Below are 16337 nucleotides of genomic sequence, written 5' to 3'. Positions count from 1 at the left end.
TAGGGACTTGTGGAGGACTCAGTCATTGCTGAGAGTTAGTGTTCATACTCCAGCTCTGTTCTATGTGCAGCTCTGCCTAACCCAGGTCTCTCTGCCACCTCTGCAGTATGCACTTTATATTTTTATTTTCTCTTTGTAAAACAATATAAGAAACATACTTTAAAACTGATATCATTGATAAGAAATTCTGTGGTCCTATAGAGAGGTAAACCATAGATTTTTTTCTAGTGAATTTATCTTAACTAACTCTTTGGCATGTGGTTTTGTAAAGTGGTTAAATTCTTAATGGCTTTTTCATTTAAAATGATATGAAGCCACATTTCAGAAAGTCACACTTTGGAAATGACTAATTTTGATTCCTAGGGATTATATGAAAGAGGAAAGGATTTCTTTCGCCCATAGACTTACATTTTTTTCCCAGTCCTCATAATAAAAACAAAAAGATGCTTTGAGTGCGATATTGTTTGAGTATTATATTGATTTGGATGCTTTTCTTCATCTGGGATGAAATGTTTTTATTGCAAATTTATCAACTCCTTATAGAAGAATAATAGGAAGTATTCTAGTAGATCTAGTGGGTCCTGGATGTTTAATCCAAAGAGAAAGAGAGGATACAATCTACTTTATTGCTCATGGTGGTCTATTATTTTATTTCAATAACATGGAGTATTGGGTGACAATTGTTTTAGGTTTTAAAGTCTAGGACAGTGGTTTTCTGTTTTGGATTTTTATTTTAATACCATGTGTGTTTTTCACTTTGATTACATATTGATAACTATACTTTTAACTAAGAATTATGTTAGTTATACAATAGTCCGTTAAGCTTCACAGCATATACAGAAAATGAAATTAATTGCAGCAAGTCTCTAGAAAATTTGTTTTTGTGAAATTCCTGAGTCATGTAATTTATCCCTCGTTAACATCCATGATTTATAACCTCTTTTTCCAGGTATATATTCTTCTCTGATTGGTTCCGTCCTGCTAAAATTTTGAGAGCTTGGACTGATGGATCTCACCTTGAGCCTATAGTGAATACCACTCTTGGATGGCCCAATGGATTGGCCATCGATTGGGGGTAAGTAGGAATCACCCCATATCATTCGTCACTGAGTTCCCACTTAGTGCAACAGATATAAGGCAAAGTGGGGTGCCATGATGGAGTAAGGAAAAGCACATTCCATGTCCTCAGAAACTTTTTAATCATTAATTGAGATGGGAGGAGGATGTTAAATGATATAAGAACACAAACGTGGTTGGCCAGTTACTGGTGGGATGAAAACCAATGCTTTCATGAATTTTCTGAGGAAATTTCTAGAAGCAACAGAATGACAGGGCGTAGTGGAGGGTCGAGAGGGAGGAAGTGAGTCCCAACCCTATTAGTAGTAGAAAAAGGATTTGATCAAACACTGGTTATGTGTAATTTCCTCCAGGGGTGTCTTGAGGATAGGAAAATTTTGAAGTCAATCAACAAATGTGTATTTGTTTATATGCATTTTGGGAGAATTTTGAGGTATGAGATATAGTTCTAGAAAATTGATGATCCATCTAGGAATATGGAAAAGGAAAATATAAATTAGCTTATGAATATGATATGATATGCCAAAGTAGTTATGGGAGGGAAAAAAAAGGAAGAAATGTATTTAGCCTTTTAAACATAGGTGATATTACCAATATTTTTCTTAACTTATGGATTTTACAAGGAGAAAAATAAAATCCCCACTCAAAGATAGCAACATTTCAAGTTTTCAAAGATAGTTAATTGAAAGTCATTTGATGAAAGTAGCTCTCCTTTTCTGAGGGACCTAAAACTTTATCAAACTTTGTTTGATAAAGGTGTTGATTGAGCGTTTTGATTTTGAATTCCCTCAGGGTGATCTGCTGGTTTTTGGATAATGGATAACTTAAGTATTTTATTGTTTTAGTGCTTCACGATTATACTGGGTAGATGCCTTTTTTGATAAAATTGAGCACAGCACCTTTGATGGCTTAGATAGACGAACTCTGGGCCATATCGAGCAGATGACACATCCATTTGGACTTACTGTCTTTAAAGGTATGTTTTGAATCAATAAAAAGTGTGTGTTGTTTTATACTTTGCAATTCATAACAGTAAAACCATTCTCATTGGTCTCTCTCACAATTTCAGAAAAGCTTGTTACTTTAAAATACAAAAATTAAAATGGTGCTATTATATGTAGACAAAGCAGTTGGTTTGTTGATGGAAAATAAGAGTTTTAGAGTGTGTTGCTTTGGACACATTTAGATAAGAATGTCGATAACTTATTTAGGCATAGCACTTTGTAGTTTACACTTCTACAATTCCTGAGTATATACTTACATAACTAAGTTTCACGTGAAGAAATAGTAAATCACTGCCTCATTGAATGATTTAAAGTCATTCAAGAATTAGATAGCAAGAGTTGTTTATAGGAACTGTTATAGGATTTCATTGTTCTCTGTTTGCAAGAACCTCATCAGAACCTTGTAGAAAAATGATTACGTATATCCATTGAATAATTTTGAAGCTTGTTCATCAAAATGTTGGGTAATTATCTTTGTTGTAGAGAAATGTTAGGGTACTACTTAAAAAAACAGAAAGACATGATTATTTCTTCAACACTCTTTCCAAAGAATTTTCATGTTACTCGTAGAGATTGCTGGGAAGCTTGGGATTCTGGGAAAACACCGCAGCCATGATCACAGCCAGTGCTTCAACCTTCCTTCTCTCAGCCGCCTTCTTGAGTGTAGACAAGCTTCTCTGAGTTGAGCTGCTGGGGATAAGAGTGTAAACTTGCACCATGAAATGGCTAGTTTGTTTAGTTTTGAAAACAAAGCTCTGTGGATGGCTGGATAGCTTGTGTACTTCACACAACTGTTAGGCCAAGAGTGAGGAGAGATTGATGTCTATTCTGGTTATGCATGAAAAACCATAATCAGTTTGAAGGGTGACACTATATAGTGGCTACCAAAGGCCCCAACTATATGCTAGTTGAAACTACTTTGAATAATCAGTGTAATCCTTTAAAAAAAAAAAACTAGACATTGGCCATAAATCAACAATTTTCTCATGTGCATAGAGTGTGGAATGAAGAGTAAATATATTGCATATTCCACCCTGCTGTCTGTTTTATCTTTGGAGTGTGTGGTATTTAAAAATATTTAAGACATGCTCTTGTAAGATTTTTGGTGAGATGAGTCAATTATAAATAGTCACCCTCTCAAGTATTTACTCCCTTTTCTCTAATGATATCAGATACATGCTATTTGCTGCTATATAGGAATATTATAAGAATGTTGTATTCTCTCTGCTCTGTGCTGAAATGTTTTGGGATTGAATAAAAATGCAATTTCAGTACCTTTTGGTTTCATCAGTATGAACAACAACTTGAGTGCATCCCGATGAGAACAACATGACATCCCCAAAATAACGAGAGCAGTTTCTTCCAACCCTGGCTCACAGGGTGGATCTCTAATGGAAAGGTCTTTTGTTGTGTCATACCGTGGACATTATACCCCTTTTTACCAACAGACTAGGTCTTCTTGACTATACATTGCACAGGACTGAAAGTTTGATTGAGCTCCTAATCTACTTAAATATGTTATTATATATACCTCCTGAATGGTGGGACTGACTTTGTCATGGAAAAAAGATTTAGTGAGTCCAATAACTGATTGGTCATTGATTAGACCACAGATAAGGAAAATTGATCTCATGATCAAATTTGTGGCATCTTAAATGTTTTCTAGTTAACTGGAATTTTCAACGATAGCCCAAGAGAAAATCCATGTTGATTCAGTTTTTTCTTTTGAACACTGTTAATGTCTATGTGTTTACTTCCTTGCTTCAGTAGTTAGTATAAAGTGAACATGATTAAATTTTTGTTAGGTTAAAATCTTATGCTGCCTCTGTTTTGCCATTCTGAGCACCATGGAACATGGATGAGGTTGCAGGTGTATGAACCCTTATGTTGATATTTTTACCAATCCCCAAACATACTGAAAGTTCCTCTTTGGACTAGATTTGTACTTTTCCTTCTCAATAACTTATCAAAGTTGAACATTAAAAAATTAAGCATTCTCATGCAGACATGGGCTACAGAATTTTGGATTTGGAAGGGATGTTAGATGTTGTCCGTTGTCTTCACATAGTTAAGTATTTTGCTTACCCACTAGGCAACTTCATGTTGGGAGAAGAGCCTAGTCTTAAGGGGCCTCATGTAGAACATGGAGAATAAAAAAAAACTTTTTCCTATCAAAGTTTAAATCTAAATGCCATCATAAAATTTCATGCATACTTGCCCTGAACCTGACCATGATATTAACAAAATGTAGACTTCCAAAGAGCATTTATAGAGAATAACTGGTCATGGGAAATGGTTACAGAGACAAATTAGAGATGTTTGTGGGAGAAGAGTCTTGGAATTGTGAGAAGCATTACAAGCCTATTGCTTTCTCTCAGAAATTTATTTATAAGTAAGTTAATTCCCTAAGTGATTTATTTATAAGTAAGTGATGGCTGAAAATACAAATCCTCTGTATTCCTTTTTAGATTACGTGTTTTTTACCGATTGGAGACTGGGTGCAATTGTTCAAGTCAGGAAAACGGATGGGGGAGATATGAGGGTCATTCGAAGTGGCATCAACAACATAATGCATGTGAAGTCATATGACATCAGCATCCAGACAGGTGAGTGAGCTTGTCAAGTTTTTTTTTTTTTATATATCCATATAAAAAGTACATCCATATCAAATATGGTGACTCCTTTTTGCTTTAAATACTTATTAATACAGCTCTTGATAATTCTATATTCCTGTCACTCTTTAAGTCTCTTCAATTCTGAAAGTGTCATTGAGAAATACACATTTTTAGCACTTTTCTGTTTTAAATAGAAATTTCAACCTTCCTTCTCTCAGCCGCCTTCTTGAGTGTAGACAAGCTTCTCTGAGTTGAGCTGCTGGGGATAAGAGTGTAAACTTGCACCATGAATGGCTAGTTTGTTTAGTTTTGAAAACAAAGCTCTGTGGATGGCTGGATAGCTTGTGTACTGCACACAACTGTTAGGCTCCTATCTACTTAAATATGTTATTATACCCTGCTGTTTGTAGCAGGGTATAATAACATATTTATTATGTTATTACTTCCAAGAGGATGCTTGCTATGTTTTAATACTGGGTATGAACAGTGTTCTTTCCTGTTTGTGTGCCTTCATGAATCAAACCTGTGATCAATGTAATGGGCATGTGCAGAACTTACTCTGTCAGGGCTTTGCATTTTCCATTTTCAGGATCTAACTACTGCAGTCAACCCAGCCACCCCAATGGCGATTGCAGCCACTTCTGCTTCCCAGTGCCAAATTTCCAGCGGGTATGTGGGTGCCCCTATGGAATGAGGCTGACTTCCAATCACTTGACTTGCGAGGGAGACCCGGTCCGTGAACCACCCACTGAGCAGTGTGGCTCTTTTTCCTTCTCCTGCAACAATGGCCGATGTGTGCCCAGTTACTACCGCTGTGATGGAGTTGACGACTGTCATGATAACAGTGACGAGCATCTGTGTGGTGCATCTAGTAAGTAGCTGTGCTCGGGAGATATTTCCTGAAGAAGCTTAGGTTATTTATATAGGAAAAATATCTTTTAGAATTTCAGATTCTTAACATGTACTCCAAAGGCTTTTAGGAAGCTAAGCAATAAATGCCTTTCATATAATGTCACAAATAGTTTCCAGTGTTGATTTAGATTATCTTCAATAAATTTGTTTGGACATTAGCTCTTTGGACCAATTCAGAGGCATTACATCTTGATAAGCACTCAAAAAGTTGAGTCAGGATTAGGGATCTGGCTTAGTGACAAAGCACATGCTTAGTATACATGAGGCCCTGGATTCCATCCCCAGCCCCTGCCCCCCCACACAGTTGAATCAAAATGGATATAGCCTTTAGTATCTGAGAAAATATTATCACAATGGGTACTTGCCATCATAGTCTTTGCAAATGTCATATGTTATATTTCTTTTCCCCACCTTTTGGAGTAACATGAATTAAGGGTGAAATGACGGTCTTAACCTTTACCTCTTATTTGCTGGTTTTCTAGTCTTTGAAGTTTGAGGTTTAATAAAATGCTATTACAGAAGGCATATGTATCCCACTGAAGTTTTAAACAATAAAGTTAGAGGACAGTTGAAATCTTAGAAATCTCTGTGAAGGTGAGACCAATAGTAATAGTAACCTGTCTTTTTGGAGAAAAAGAAGAGTGCCAGAATTGAAAAATAGAAGTGTTCACTTGTGCGGTTTTTCTGGAATTTCTGAAAGTTTCATCTTTCTATGAATTATTTTCCTGCTTCTCAGATTGTCCATTTGTACTTGGATATTTTATCTATTTCAAGGTTTCTGTAGACTGAGTTTGAAATTATGATTAGAGGAAGTGGAGCTTCCTTTAGAAGTTAAAGATGTACCTATTGACCACATCAACTACAGCTTGGATCTTAGGCAGATTTCTTTTCTTTTTTTGGTACTGGGGATTGAACTCGGGCACTCAACCACTGAGCCACATCCCCAGCCCTATTTTGTATTGTATTTAGAGACAGGGTCTCCCTGAGTTGCTTAGTGCCTCACTGTTGCTGAGGCTGGCTTTAAACTCATGATCCTCCTGCCTGACCCTCCTGAGCCTCTGGAATTACAGGAGTGCGCCACTGCACCTGGTGATCTTAGGCAGATTTCTAAGTCTCTCAGAGTCTCAGTTTTCTATATTTGTAAACTGCAGATAATTATACATACTTCATAGTATTGTTGTGAGAATTAAGAGAGGATATATATATATATCCTTACAGATATACAAACATAAACATATTAAGTGTACGTATAGTACTTAGGATTTTGATGATTAGAGGGTATCATTTGATGCACATCTCTCCGTATTTTATATAATGCTCTCACTGAAAAAGGAGAGCCTTTGGCCCACAAGGCAAGAACTCATGTAAAATGCTGGAAAAGCAAATATCTTCATGACCAGTTCACTGCTTTGCAGATAACACCTGTTCGCCTACGGCATTCACCTGTGCTCATGGAGGAGAGTGCATCCCTGCACACTGGCGCTGTGACAAGCAAAATGACTGTGTGGATGGCAGTGATGAGCAAAACTGTCCCACTCGAGCACCTGCTTCCTGCTCGGGGTCCTACTTCACCTGTGATAATAATCTTTGTATCCCAAGGATCTGGGTCTGCGACACAGACAATGACTGTGGTGATGGATCTGATGAGAAGCACTGCCGTAAGTTTTGCACGAGTGTCTCTTGGTTGGTTAGCTAGTCAGTAGGCCAAACTATTTTCATTGTTCTTTGGGCACTCTTATTCTCTCTGTCCATCTGTGTATCAATGGGCTGTAAAACATCAAGGCATGTACCTGCCTCTGGGAAGTTCAGAGTCCTACAGATCTTAAATTCTGTGGAAGAAAATGGGCTGTTCTCTCATGCCAAACATTCAGATAGGACCTGAAAAAAAGTGGCACATACCTATACTCCCAGTTACTCAGGAGGCTGAGGCTGGAGGATCTCTTGATTCCTGTAGTTGATAACAGCCTGGACCATATAGTGAAACCCTGCTGAAAAAAGAGTCCCTCAACTAACTATTCAGATATTTAAAGCAAATTTAAGAAATCATATAAACATATCCAGACATTTGGCAATGGATTTCTTAGACATTTTTGTTCTCGGTTTTTTGTTTTTCCTTGGACATCTCAGTCAGGAGGTCAAATGGTATAGAGCTGTATGTGGTATTGACTTGTACAAATTCACCCTTTCAGCTATCATTTGTAGAATAGCTGATAATGTTATATATAGTGTCTGTCCTTAGACTGTGGTAAGGAGAATCATAGAAGGCAAAGACACTTAAAGCAAGGTAGACAGTTAGGAGGGCCTTTGAAGAGGTAGATAACAATTCTTTTCACTTGATGCAAGGCAAAAAGACAACAGAATAATAAAGGTGTACAGAAAATTTAAATTTCTGTTACTCTTACCTACCTGGTTTTCCTCTTTCCAGTTCTTACCCTTTTAAGTTATTGTTCATTTGCATGTCTGCAATGATAATTTAAGGTGAAGCAAAGCTCTCCAGAGTAAATTCTAATTCTGGTTGTGTGATTAGGCAAGTCAGTTTCCTCTTGGAGTATATGAGCTTTAAAGTCCCTTCTAGTTTTTGCATTCTATTCTAGTTTCTGCATTTAGCAAAACTTGAAGGTGCTTTAACAAGGTAGGACCCTGGTTTTTGTAATTGTTTAGACTTTATATTAATCCCAGTCATTGTGATCTGTCTATACACTGAAGCTATTGACATGTGGGTTGCAGTTCCCATGTTGCCTCCTTGGGCTCCATTGCTTAGCTTGTTAGTCACAGACTTAACAGTGTTTGTGAGATGTGGTGGCTGTCCAAGCCCTTCATGTTTACTTGCTAAATGTAGTCCAGTTTTCAAGATGCAGTCACACTTTCTGACTCTGCTCTGTATTCTTTTAATTTTTGATTCCAAAAATTGCCTAGTTTTAAAAGTTCTCATGTTGCTGACTCTGACAATGGGGCTCATTTGACAGAATCTTGAACCCACGTATAACTGAGAAAACTTGTGTAGCTTCTTAGTATTTTTCGATTTGGCTCTGGTACATGTTGAACAGTAAATAAACTTACTTGGCTTTGTTTACATTAGAAACTTCCGGGACATGCCAACCTAATCAGTTTCGTTGCCCCAACCATCGGTGTATTGACCCGTCTTTTGTCTGTGATGGGGACAAGGACTGTTTTGATGGGTCTGATGAGGTGGACTGTGGTAAGTGGATTGCTTTGCTTTTTTTTTTTCCCCCTCAGTGTTTACAGAAATCTCAGTGTTTGGTCATTTTCTCTCTGAACTAATTTCTAATGTTTTTCTCTTCCATTGTTAGTATTAAACTGTACTGCTTCTCAATTCAAGTGTGCTGATGGGAGTAAATGTATGAGCAACAGTTACCGTTGCGATGGTGTTTTTGACTGCAGCGATAACTCTGATGAGGCAGGCTGTCGTAAGTACCACCCACCCAGTGTGTTTCAGACAGGGGTCATGTCATTGTTACTTGTTGATGCCGCTGCACATATTCTCTATTCTGACAAACTGGAGGGCAGAAATCCTGAACTGAAAAATATTCTTAAAACAATCAGTATTGAACTACAATGAAATTGCCTAGGCCTTACCATATAATGATTTATCATTAGCGATTCAAGTGGGCACTTTAGATAGTTTTCCAGGTGGGTTAAGCATTTCTTAGATTTTTGTTCTTGGTTTTAATTTTTCCTTGGACATCTCAGTCAGGAGGTCAAATGGTACAGAGCTGTTTGACTTGTGCAAATTCACCCTTTCAGCTATCATTTGTTGAATAGCTGCTAATGTTATATGTAGTGTGGTAAGGAGAATTATAGAATTATAGAAGGAAAAGACACTTAAAGCAAGGTAGACAGTTAGGAGAGCCTTTGAAGTGGTAGATAAAATTCTTTATTATTATTATTATTATTGATTTTTAAATTCTAATTTGTTATATATGACAGCAGAATGCACTACAATTCATATTACACAATTTTTCATATCTCTGGTTGTATACAAAGTATATTCACACCATTTGTGTCTTCATACATGTACTTTGGATAACGATGTCCATCTCATTCCACCCTCATTTCTATGCCCGTGCCCCCTCCCTCCCACTTTCACCCCTCTGCCCTATCTAGAGTTCATCTATTCTTCCCATGATCCCTTTCCCTGCCCCACTATGAGTCAGCTTCCTTATATCAGAAAACATCAGCATTTGATTTTTTGGGATTGGCTAACATTATCTTCTCTAACTCCATCCATTTGCCTGCAAATACCATGATTCTATTCTCTTTTATTGTTGAGTAATATTCCATTGTGTGTATATACCACATTTTTTAAAATCCATTCATCTACTGAAGGACACCTAGGTTGATTCTACAATTTAGCTATTGTGAATTGTGCTGCTGTAAAGAATTATGTGTCTGTATCCCTGTAGTATCCTGTTTTAAGTCCTTTGGATATAAACCAAGGAGAGGGATAGCTGGGTCAAATGATGGTTCCATTCCCAGTTTTCCAAGGAAGAAGTGGTAGAAGTGGTAGATACAATTCTATGGAGGTTTAGAGAAAAGAAATTCCTTCTAGTCAGGGGATTCAGTGAGAATGTTATATAATATAAAATCTATAGTATTCACAGGCTGGAAACCTAAAATAACATGATTTAAAAAATTGCCTACTGATCATGTTTAATGGATTTTAGGCTTGTAAAAAAATCATCAACGAGTTGGTCATTTGCATGAACAGTGGTGTTTTGGACAATAGATTTTCATTAATTTTCCTGAATTAGGAAGGAAGTGTATAAATCTATGGGTAAGAAGGAAAGTTAACTAAAATGCTTACATACTTTTTTATTTGTTTGAAAATCAAATATTCCTTAATCTCCTATTGCACATAGAAAACATGGAACTCTCTGATCTGTGGGGAACTGCTAATTCCTCTGACTTGCTGTTGCCTCATGAAGTTCCTGGGAGGAAGCTTGGGTTTAGCTTTAACAAATAGGGAAGCCATTCTTACCTATCCCTCAAAGATTGCTTGATAAATAGTGTAAAGTTTGCAAAGAATCAAGCATTTACTTTTAAGTTTACTTAATGTGTGCTGGTTTCATTGGATATAGAGTTCATTTGAAGGAAAATTAGAACATTTAAACATATGATATTAAGCATATAAAGTTCAATGCAACCATAGCTATTTAAGCTCTATTGAAATGCTATGGTGATTTTAAAAATTTTTAAAAATTTGTTCCCTTTAGATATACATGACAGTAGATATGGTGATTTTTTTTGATAGAGAGATGGAAAAATTATATTATTGAATCTGCAACTGAATGAATATTATAAATGCAGGAAACAGAATGTTCTTTTGATTCAGGTACTCATCTTCTATTCAAAAATTGTGCATCCTGTACTTTGTCGTCATATCCACTAATCTGACACGTAGAAATATTTTATGTACCACAGTGTGGGAGAAGATCCTCTAGCATTTCAGCTTTTAGTACTAATTGTGTCATAGTTATTATTCTACCCGCTATTGATCCAAAACAGCATCCTGTGAATCTTGGCTATTGAAGGGGTGATAAATTGCATTCACAAGCTCGTTTTTCCCCATGTGTTTCTCCTAGCAACCAGGCCTCCTGGTATGTGCCACTCGGATGAATTTCAGTGCCAAGGAGATGGTACCTGCATTCCAGACACCTGGGAGTGTGATGGGCATCCAGACTGCACCCAAGGTTCTGATGAGCACCGAGGCTGTGTCACCAAAACCTGCTCTCCGTCTCATTTCCTCTGTAACAACGGAAACTGCATTTACAAAGAGTGGGTCTGCGACGGGGACAATGACTGCAGGGATATGAGTGATGAGAAGGACTGCCCTGCTGAGGCCTTTCACTGTCCTAGCTGGCAGTGGGAGTGTCCTGGCTATAGCATCTGTGTGAATCTGAGTGCACTGTGTGATGACATCCTTGACTGCCCCAATGGGACAGATGAGTCCCCACTTTGCAGTAAGTTTCCCAACCACAGTTTACTGGACGTGAATTCCTTCTGAGCAGTAGCCTGGTGTGCCTTGCCATTGTCATAGTCCCTATGTAGCTTTCAGGAAGGGATTTTTAGTTTCTCTATGACTTCAACTCTGTGTAGGGATAAGCATAATTGAATTCAAATAAATCATCACTGGATAATATTTCTCATTAAAACCTTTGCACTTGGCTATGTGTTTTTCCTTATTTTCATGTCACCATTTAGAAAAATGAGGCTAAGTGAGGCCATTAGACTGTCAAATTAAATTTGATCCTGTTGGTAATGTGTTCATGAAATTTTCTAACTTCAGTATTTTCTAATTTCAATCAGAACTTGCCACAAAACAAATGAAGTCCAGCGATTTGTGTTTGCTGTGATTGGCATGTGATCCTAATTTCTGTCCTTTCTTTCTTTCCTATTTAATCAATGCTCACTCTCAGATGAACCGCAGCCAGGTATGATTGTGAAGTATCTTAGATTTTTTATGATTTCATATGTGTTGTGTTTGTGCTGAAAATGTTCTAATTTTTGTGACTTAACCCTGCTAGTGCATGTTCTATGTCATGACTCTTATTTATAAGTTAGAGTTTTTATGGAAATAGAGGGGGTTTGTATCCTTAGGCATGTGACTTGTCTTTAGGTGGCTTCCAATGTTGCTGTTTTGGCCCTGAGAGTAAGGAATGACAGTGTATTAATGGATCTGTGCTAATATTCTGTTACCTTTACCCTTCCATTTGTTTGTAGATTTTCTAGCCTTTTCTTTTAAAATATTAAGTCCTGTGTTGCATTTCTATATAGATAGAAGAATTTCAGAGGCAGCAAGTGTGAAGTGATGATTCTTTGCATGCATTATCAATGACAACCATATGTCCCCAAGATTCTCTGATTGCACTAAATGGAGTTAGGCTGGTGGTGGAGAAAGTGGTCCTAGTCCAATGGATAGTAAATCCTCAGGCAAATCAGAGCAGACACTGAATAGCCTGTGGAGTTCATCCAAGTCAATGTTGTTCTTAGCTCTGATCTGGGCATCACATTGAAGGTGGAATGGGTCTAGATGGCAAATATTACATCAGAGAGCATCAAGGAAAGATTTCTGACTTTTTCCCTTTGTGATTCTCTTTCTTTATTCCAGACGAGGACACCTGCTCGCATTTCAATGGTGGTTGTACTCATGAGTGTATTCAAGGGCCTTTTGGGGCTAAATGCATCTGCCCATTGGGGTACCAACTTGCCAATGATAGTAAAACCTGTGAGGACATAGATGAATGTGACATTCCAGGCTTTTGTAGCCAGCACTGTTACAATACGAGAGGTTCTTTCCGGTGCTCTTGTGATAAAGAATACATGTTAGAAGAGGACGGGAGGACTTGCAAAGTTACAGGTAATCATTGAACTTATAAATGAGCTAACTCCATTCTGTTTAACTGTACGTGCCAGAGCTTATGATCCAGTGTTGTGCAGAATCATTGGATAATGTTAATTAGGAGTCAGACCAACTTGAATCCTGGAAAGATTTACATAATGTCTTTCAACCTCAAAGTCTTAATGTATTTTGGAAAATAGAGGTTAAAACATTTGTAGGTAGAAAATCATCTTTTTTATTATTTAAATATTTGTAGAACATTTTATTTATAAAATATAAATTTTTAAAACATATTTTAAAACAAATTATACTTAAACATCTTTTAAAAATTTGTTCTTTTTAGATATACATGATAGTAGACTGCATTTTGACATATTATACATACAGAGAGTGTAACTTATTTTAATTAAGATACCATTCTTGTGGTTGTACATGATGTGGGATTTCACTGGTTGTGTATTCACATCAGAACATAGGACAGTTATATCCTGTTCATTCTACTCTTTCCTCCTATTGCCTCTCTCTTCCCTTCCCTTTCCTTTGTCTAGTCCAATGATATGCATATATCTTTACATAAGACTTAATAGATTCAGCAGTACTCATTAAGTTTCTATTTGATTAAAGTAGCTATACTGTATATTAGAATATTGATTTAGCTGCTTCCAAAGTTGCCAAAAGTCTTTGTAGCTTCCTTTTAAGGCTGTGGCCTGTGTCATTCTACTCACATCCTGTTGGCCAGAACTTAGTCATGTGGTCACTTCAAATTTCAGTGGAGGCAGAGACTCTGTCTAGCTGGGTGGCTACGTGCCAAGCTAAAACTTGGCATGTCTTATTACTAAAGAGAGAAATTGGGGAGGGGATAATGGGAGACAATTAGAACCTTCTGCTGCAGCAAAATGCCTCAGGGAAAACAAAAATGTTTAAGAGATGATACCTGCTGTGAAAAAGCTGACAGCCTAGTAAAGCAGAGAAGAAAGTACAAAAATAAACACAATGCAAAGAGGACCGTAAGTATAGTTCACTCCAGATGGGTATTTAGATACTTGTTGAAATAGTATTGAAGGAAGAAAGATATTTTAGAGCCTAAAATATTCATGAAAACCAGTTAACTCTTAAGGTTAAAAATATTAAAATAATTCTTACAGGGCTTTTCTCTCCTGATCACTGTAGTTCAAAAATCACATCTTCCTTCTGTTATCAAAAGTATTATATGAAATGTTTTGAGACCCTTTAATTGTGTTTTCTCCCAGAATCACTGACATTTTTGCCTTTCCCCTTCTCTATTGGATAGCATCCGAAAGTCTGCTGTTGCTGGTGGCAAGTCAGAACAAAATTATTGCTGACAATATCACCTCCCAGTTCCACAATATCTATGCATTGATCCAGGATGGTTCTCATATTGTAGCTCTTGATTTTGATTCAGTCAGTGGTCGTATCTTTTGGTCTGACTCAAGTCAGGGCAAAACCTGGAGTGCATTTCAAAATGGAACAGACAAGAGAGTAGTAAGTACATTTGTGGGGACCTTCTGCCTGCCTAGTCCTCCCGTCTTAAATCTACTTCTTGTTGTTCACTAGTGAGAGGAGGCCCTGCCTCTCCAATCCTGGAGTATTCTCATAGTTCCTCTGAAGCACATCACACTCAGAAGCCTAAAGGTTCCTAGCTCCTAATCTGTGGGTATTTTAGTAAGAGTGTGGTGTCTGAGGGTCCCACCATGATTCTGAATTCCAGGTCCAGTGATTCAAAGACTTTACCTGGAGACTCTGGAGTCCCTTTTGCAGTCTTTTGTGGATGAGAGTAGAGGAGAGGACAGGAGAGTCAAAGGGTTGCTTTTCCTGGCTTTCTTTTAGTTCCATTTTATTAATCCATCTCCTACAGTTTCAGTTTTCCACCTTTGATTGTTGTTTCCTCTGGCCCTCAGAATTTTATTTTGTAAATGTTGGCACTTAATGAAGATATTCCTCTTGGCATATGAATATATGTTTAAAAAAATTTTAGATGGACACATGCTTTTATTTTATTTTATTTTTATGTGGTACTGAGGGTCGAACCCAGTGCCTCACACGTGTGAGGCAAGCGCTCCACCACTGAGCTACAACCCCAGCTCCAAACATTATAAAGTTTAATAAAGTTGCCAAGTTAGCAAATGGGTAGAGCTTTTGTGTAAATGCAAAACCATTTTGGCCCTGCCACTGTAGCAGAAATTAGATACTTTATTCTAGATTTTCATGTATAGCATCCGTGTTTGCGTTCATTTTCTTTAACACGTTTCCTTTACTCACTTGTCTTTAGGTGCACGACAGCGGCGTCAGCATGACTGAGTCTATTGCGGTAGATTGGATAGGTCGGAATCTTTACTGGACAGACTATGCTCTGGAAACCATTGAAGTCTCTAAAATTGATGGGAGCCACAGGATGGTACTGATCAGCAAAAATGTCACAAATCCAAGGGGACTTGCATTAGACCCCAGAATGAAGTAAGACTTAAATATATATATATATATATTTTTTTTTTTCTTTACATGAATATAATGACAGAAATGATAACATGATGTAGCTGATATGCATATCACAGAATTAAATTCTCCCTTGTTTTAGCATGGTAGGCATCAACTGGTTATTACCAATTCTTTCATCTGAGTAGTCTTCCTCATAAAGTACATACGAGCAATTGGTTGTTCACCTTAAGATGGCACTGACTTGTGAGCTTGACAGTGCAATGGTTGAAATGATTGTTGTATAAATATATAATTAAGTTTCTAACAAACACATGCTATAATATTCCGTAGATGGGTCACTTAGCTGTGACTTTGATACCTTATGGTCACAAAAGAAGAAAGCCAAATTTTCCTGCTTGAGTCTCATGTTATTTACTAGAACAACATTTTAAATTGTATAAAAAAGAAAAAATTTGCCTGCTGGTTATAAAAGGAAGAAAGAAATTTGCCCATGTGTTTAGAAATCTTTGAAGCTTCTTTCCTTGAATTTACTTAGATTCTATAGATTCCTATCTGCAGGATGGTGAATTAGGCAATTTGTGTTCAATGTGATGCTGGCTTCCTATATATTACAAAGTATTACACACCAGTAAAATTTGTGACACATCTCTGAAGAGGAATAAATTGATTCTCTTATCTAAAACACGACAGGGTAGACAAACAAGGACAGATGGATTTTTCTAGACCAACTATTTATGGATTGTACACAAACATGATTTGGCATTGAGACATTTCCGTGTCATGATGTACTGCATGGTTTATGAACATTATAAAAACACCCAGATGGCTTGTGATTACATTATGATTACAGTTTTACTTTGTGACACTCAGAGGAAATAATAAACTCTGCGCATGCATTCTGAACTAGAGATG

The 16337-nt window shown here is 37.1% G+C and overlaps 1 protein-coding gene across 2 annotated transcripts in view; it reads left to right on the top strand.

Moving 5' to 3' along the window:
• LRP2 (LDL receptor related protein 2) overlaps positions 1-16337 on the top strand; it is a gene marked incomplete at both ends in the record, with an annotated part of 198841 nt that overhangs the window by 90713 nt on the left and 91791 nt on the right. For both annotated transcript variants that reach the window (XM_081262364.1, XM_081262363.1), the window contains 11 exons: positions 950-1075; positions 1923-2053; positions 4550-4687; positions 5286-5567; positions 7024-7266; positions 8688-8807; positions 8920-9036; positions 11212-11589; positions 12738-12986; positions 14260-14471; positions 15259-15443. In XM_081262364.1, coding sequence (XP_081118490.1) covers positions 950-1075; positions 1923-2053; positions 4550-4687; positions 5286-5567; positions 7024-7266; positions 8688-8807; positions 8920-9036; positions 11212-11589; positions 12738-12986; positions 14260-14471; positions 15259-15443 — 2181 coding nt within the window. The remainder of the gene's footprint in view (positions 1-949; positions 1076-1922; positions 2054-4549; positions 4688-5285; positions 5568-7023; positions 7267-8687; positions 8808-8919; positions 9037-11211; positions 11590-12737; positions 12987-14259; positions 14472-15258; positions 15444-16337) is intronic.

The sequence above is a fragment of the Spermophilus citellus genome (genome assembly GCF_964194105.1).
Source record: "Spermophilus citellus genome assembly, chromosome: 11".
Lineage (NCBI taxonomy): Eukaryota > Metazoa > Chordata > Mammalia > Rodentia > Sciuridae > Spermophilus > Spermophilus citellus.
The sequence above is the reverse complement of the archived record's forward strand: the minus strand, read 5'-3'. Positions and strand labels throughout refer to the sequence as shown.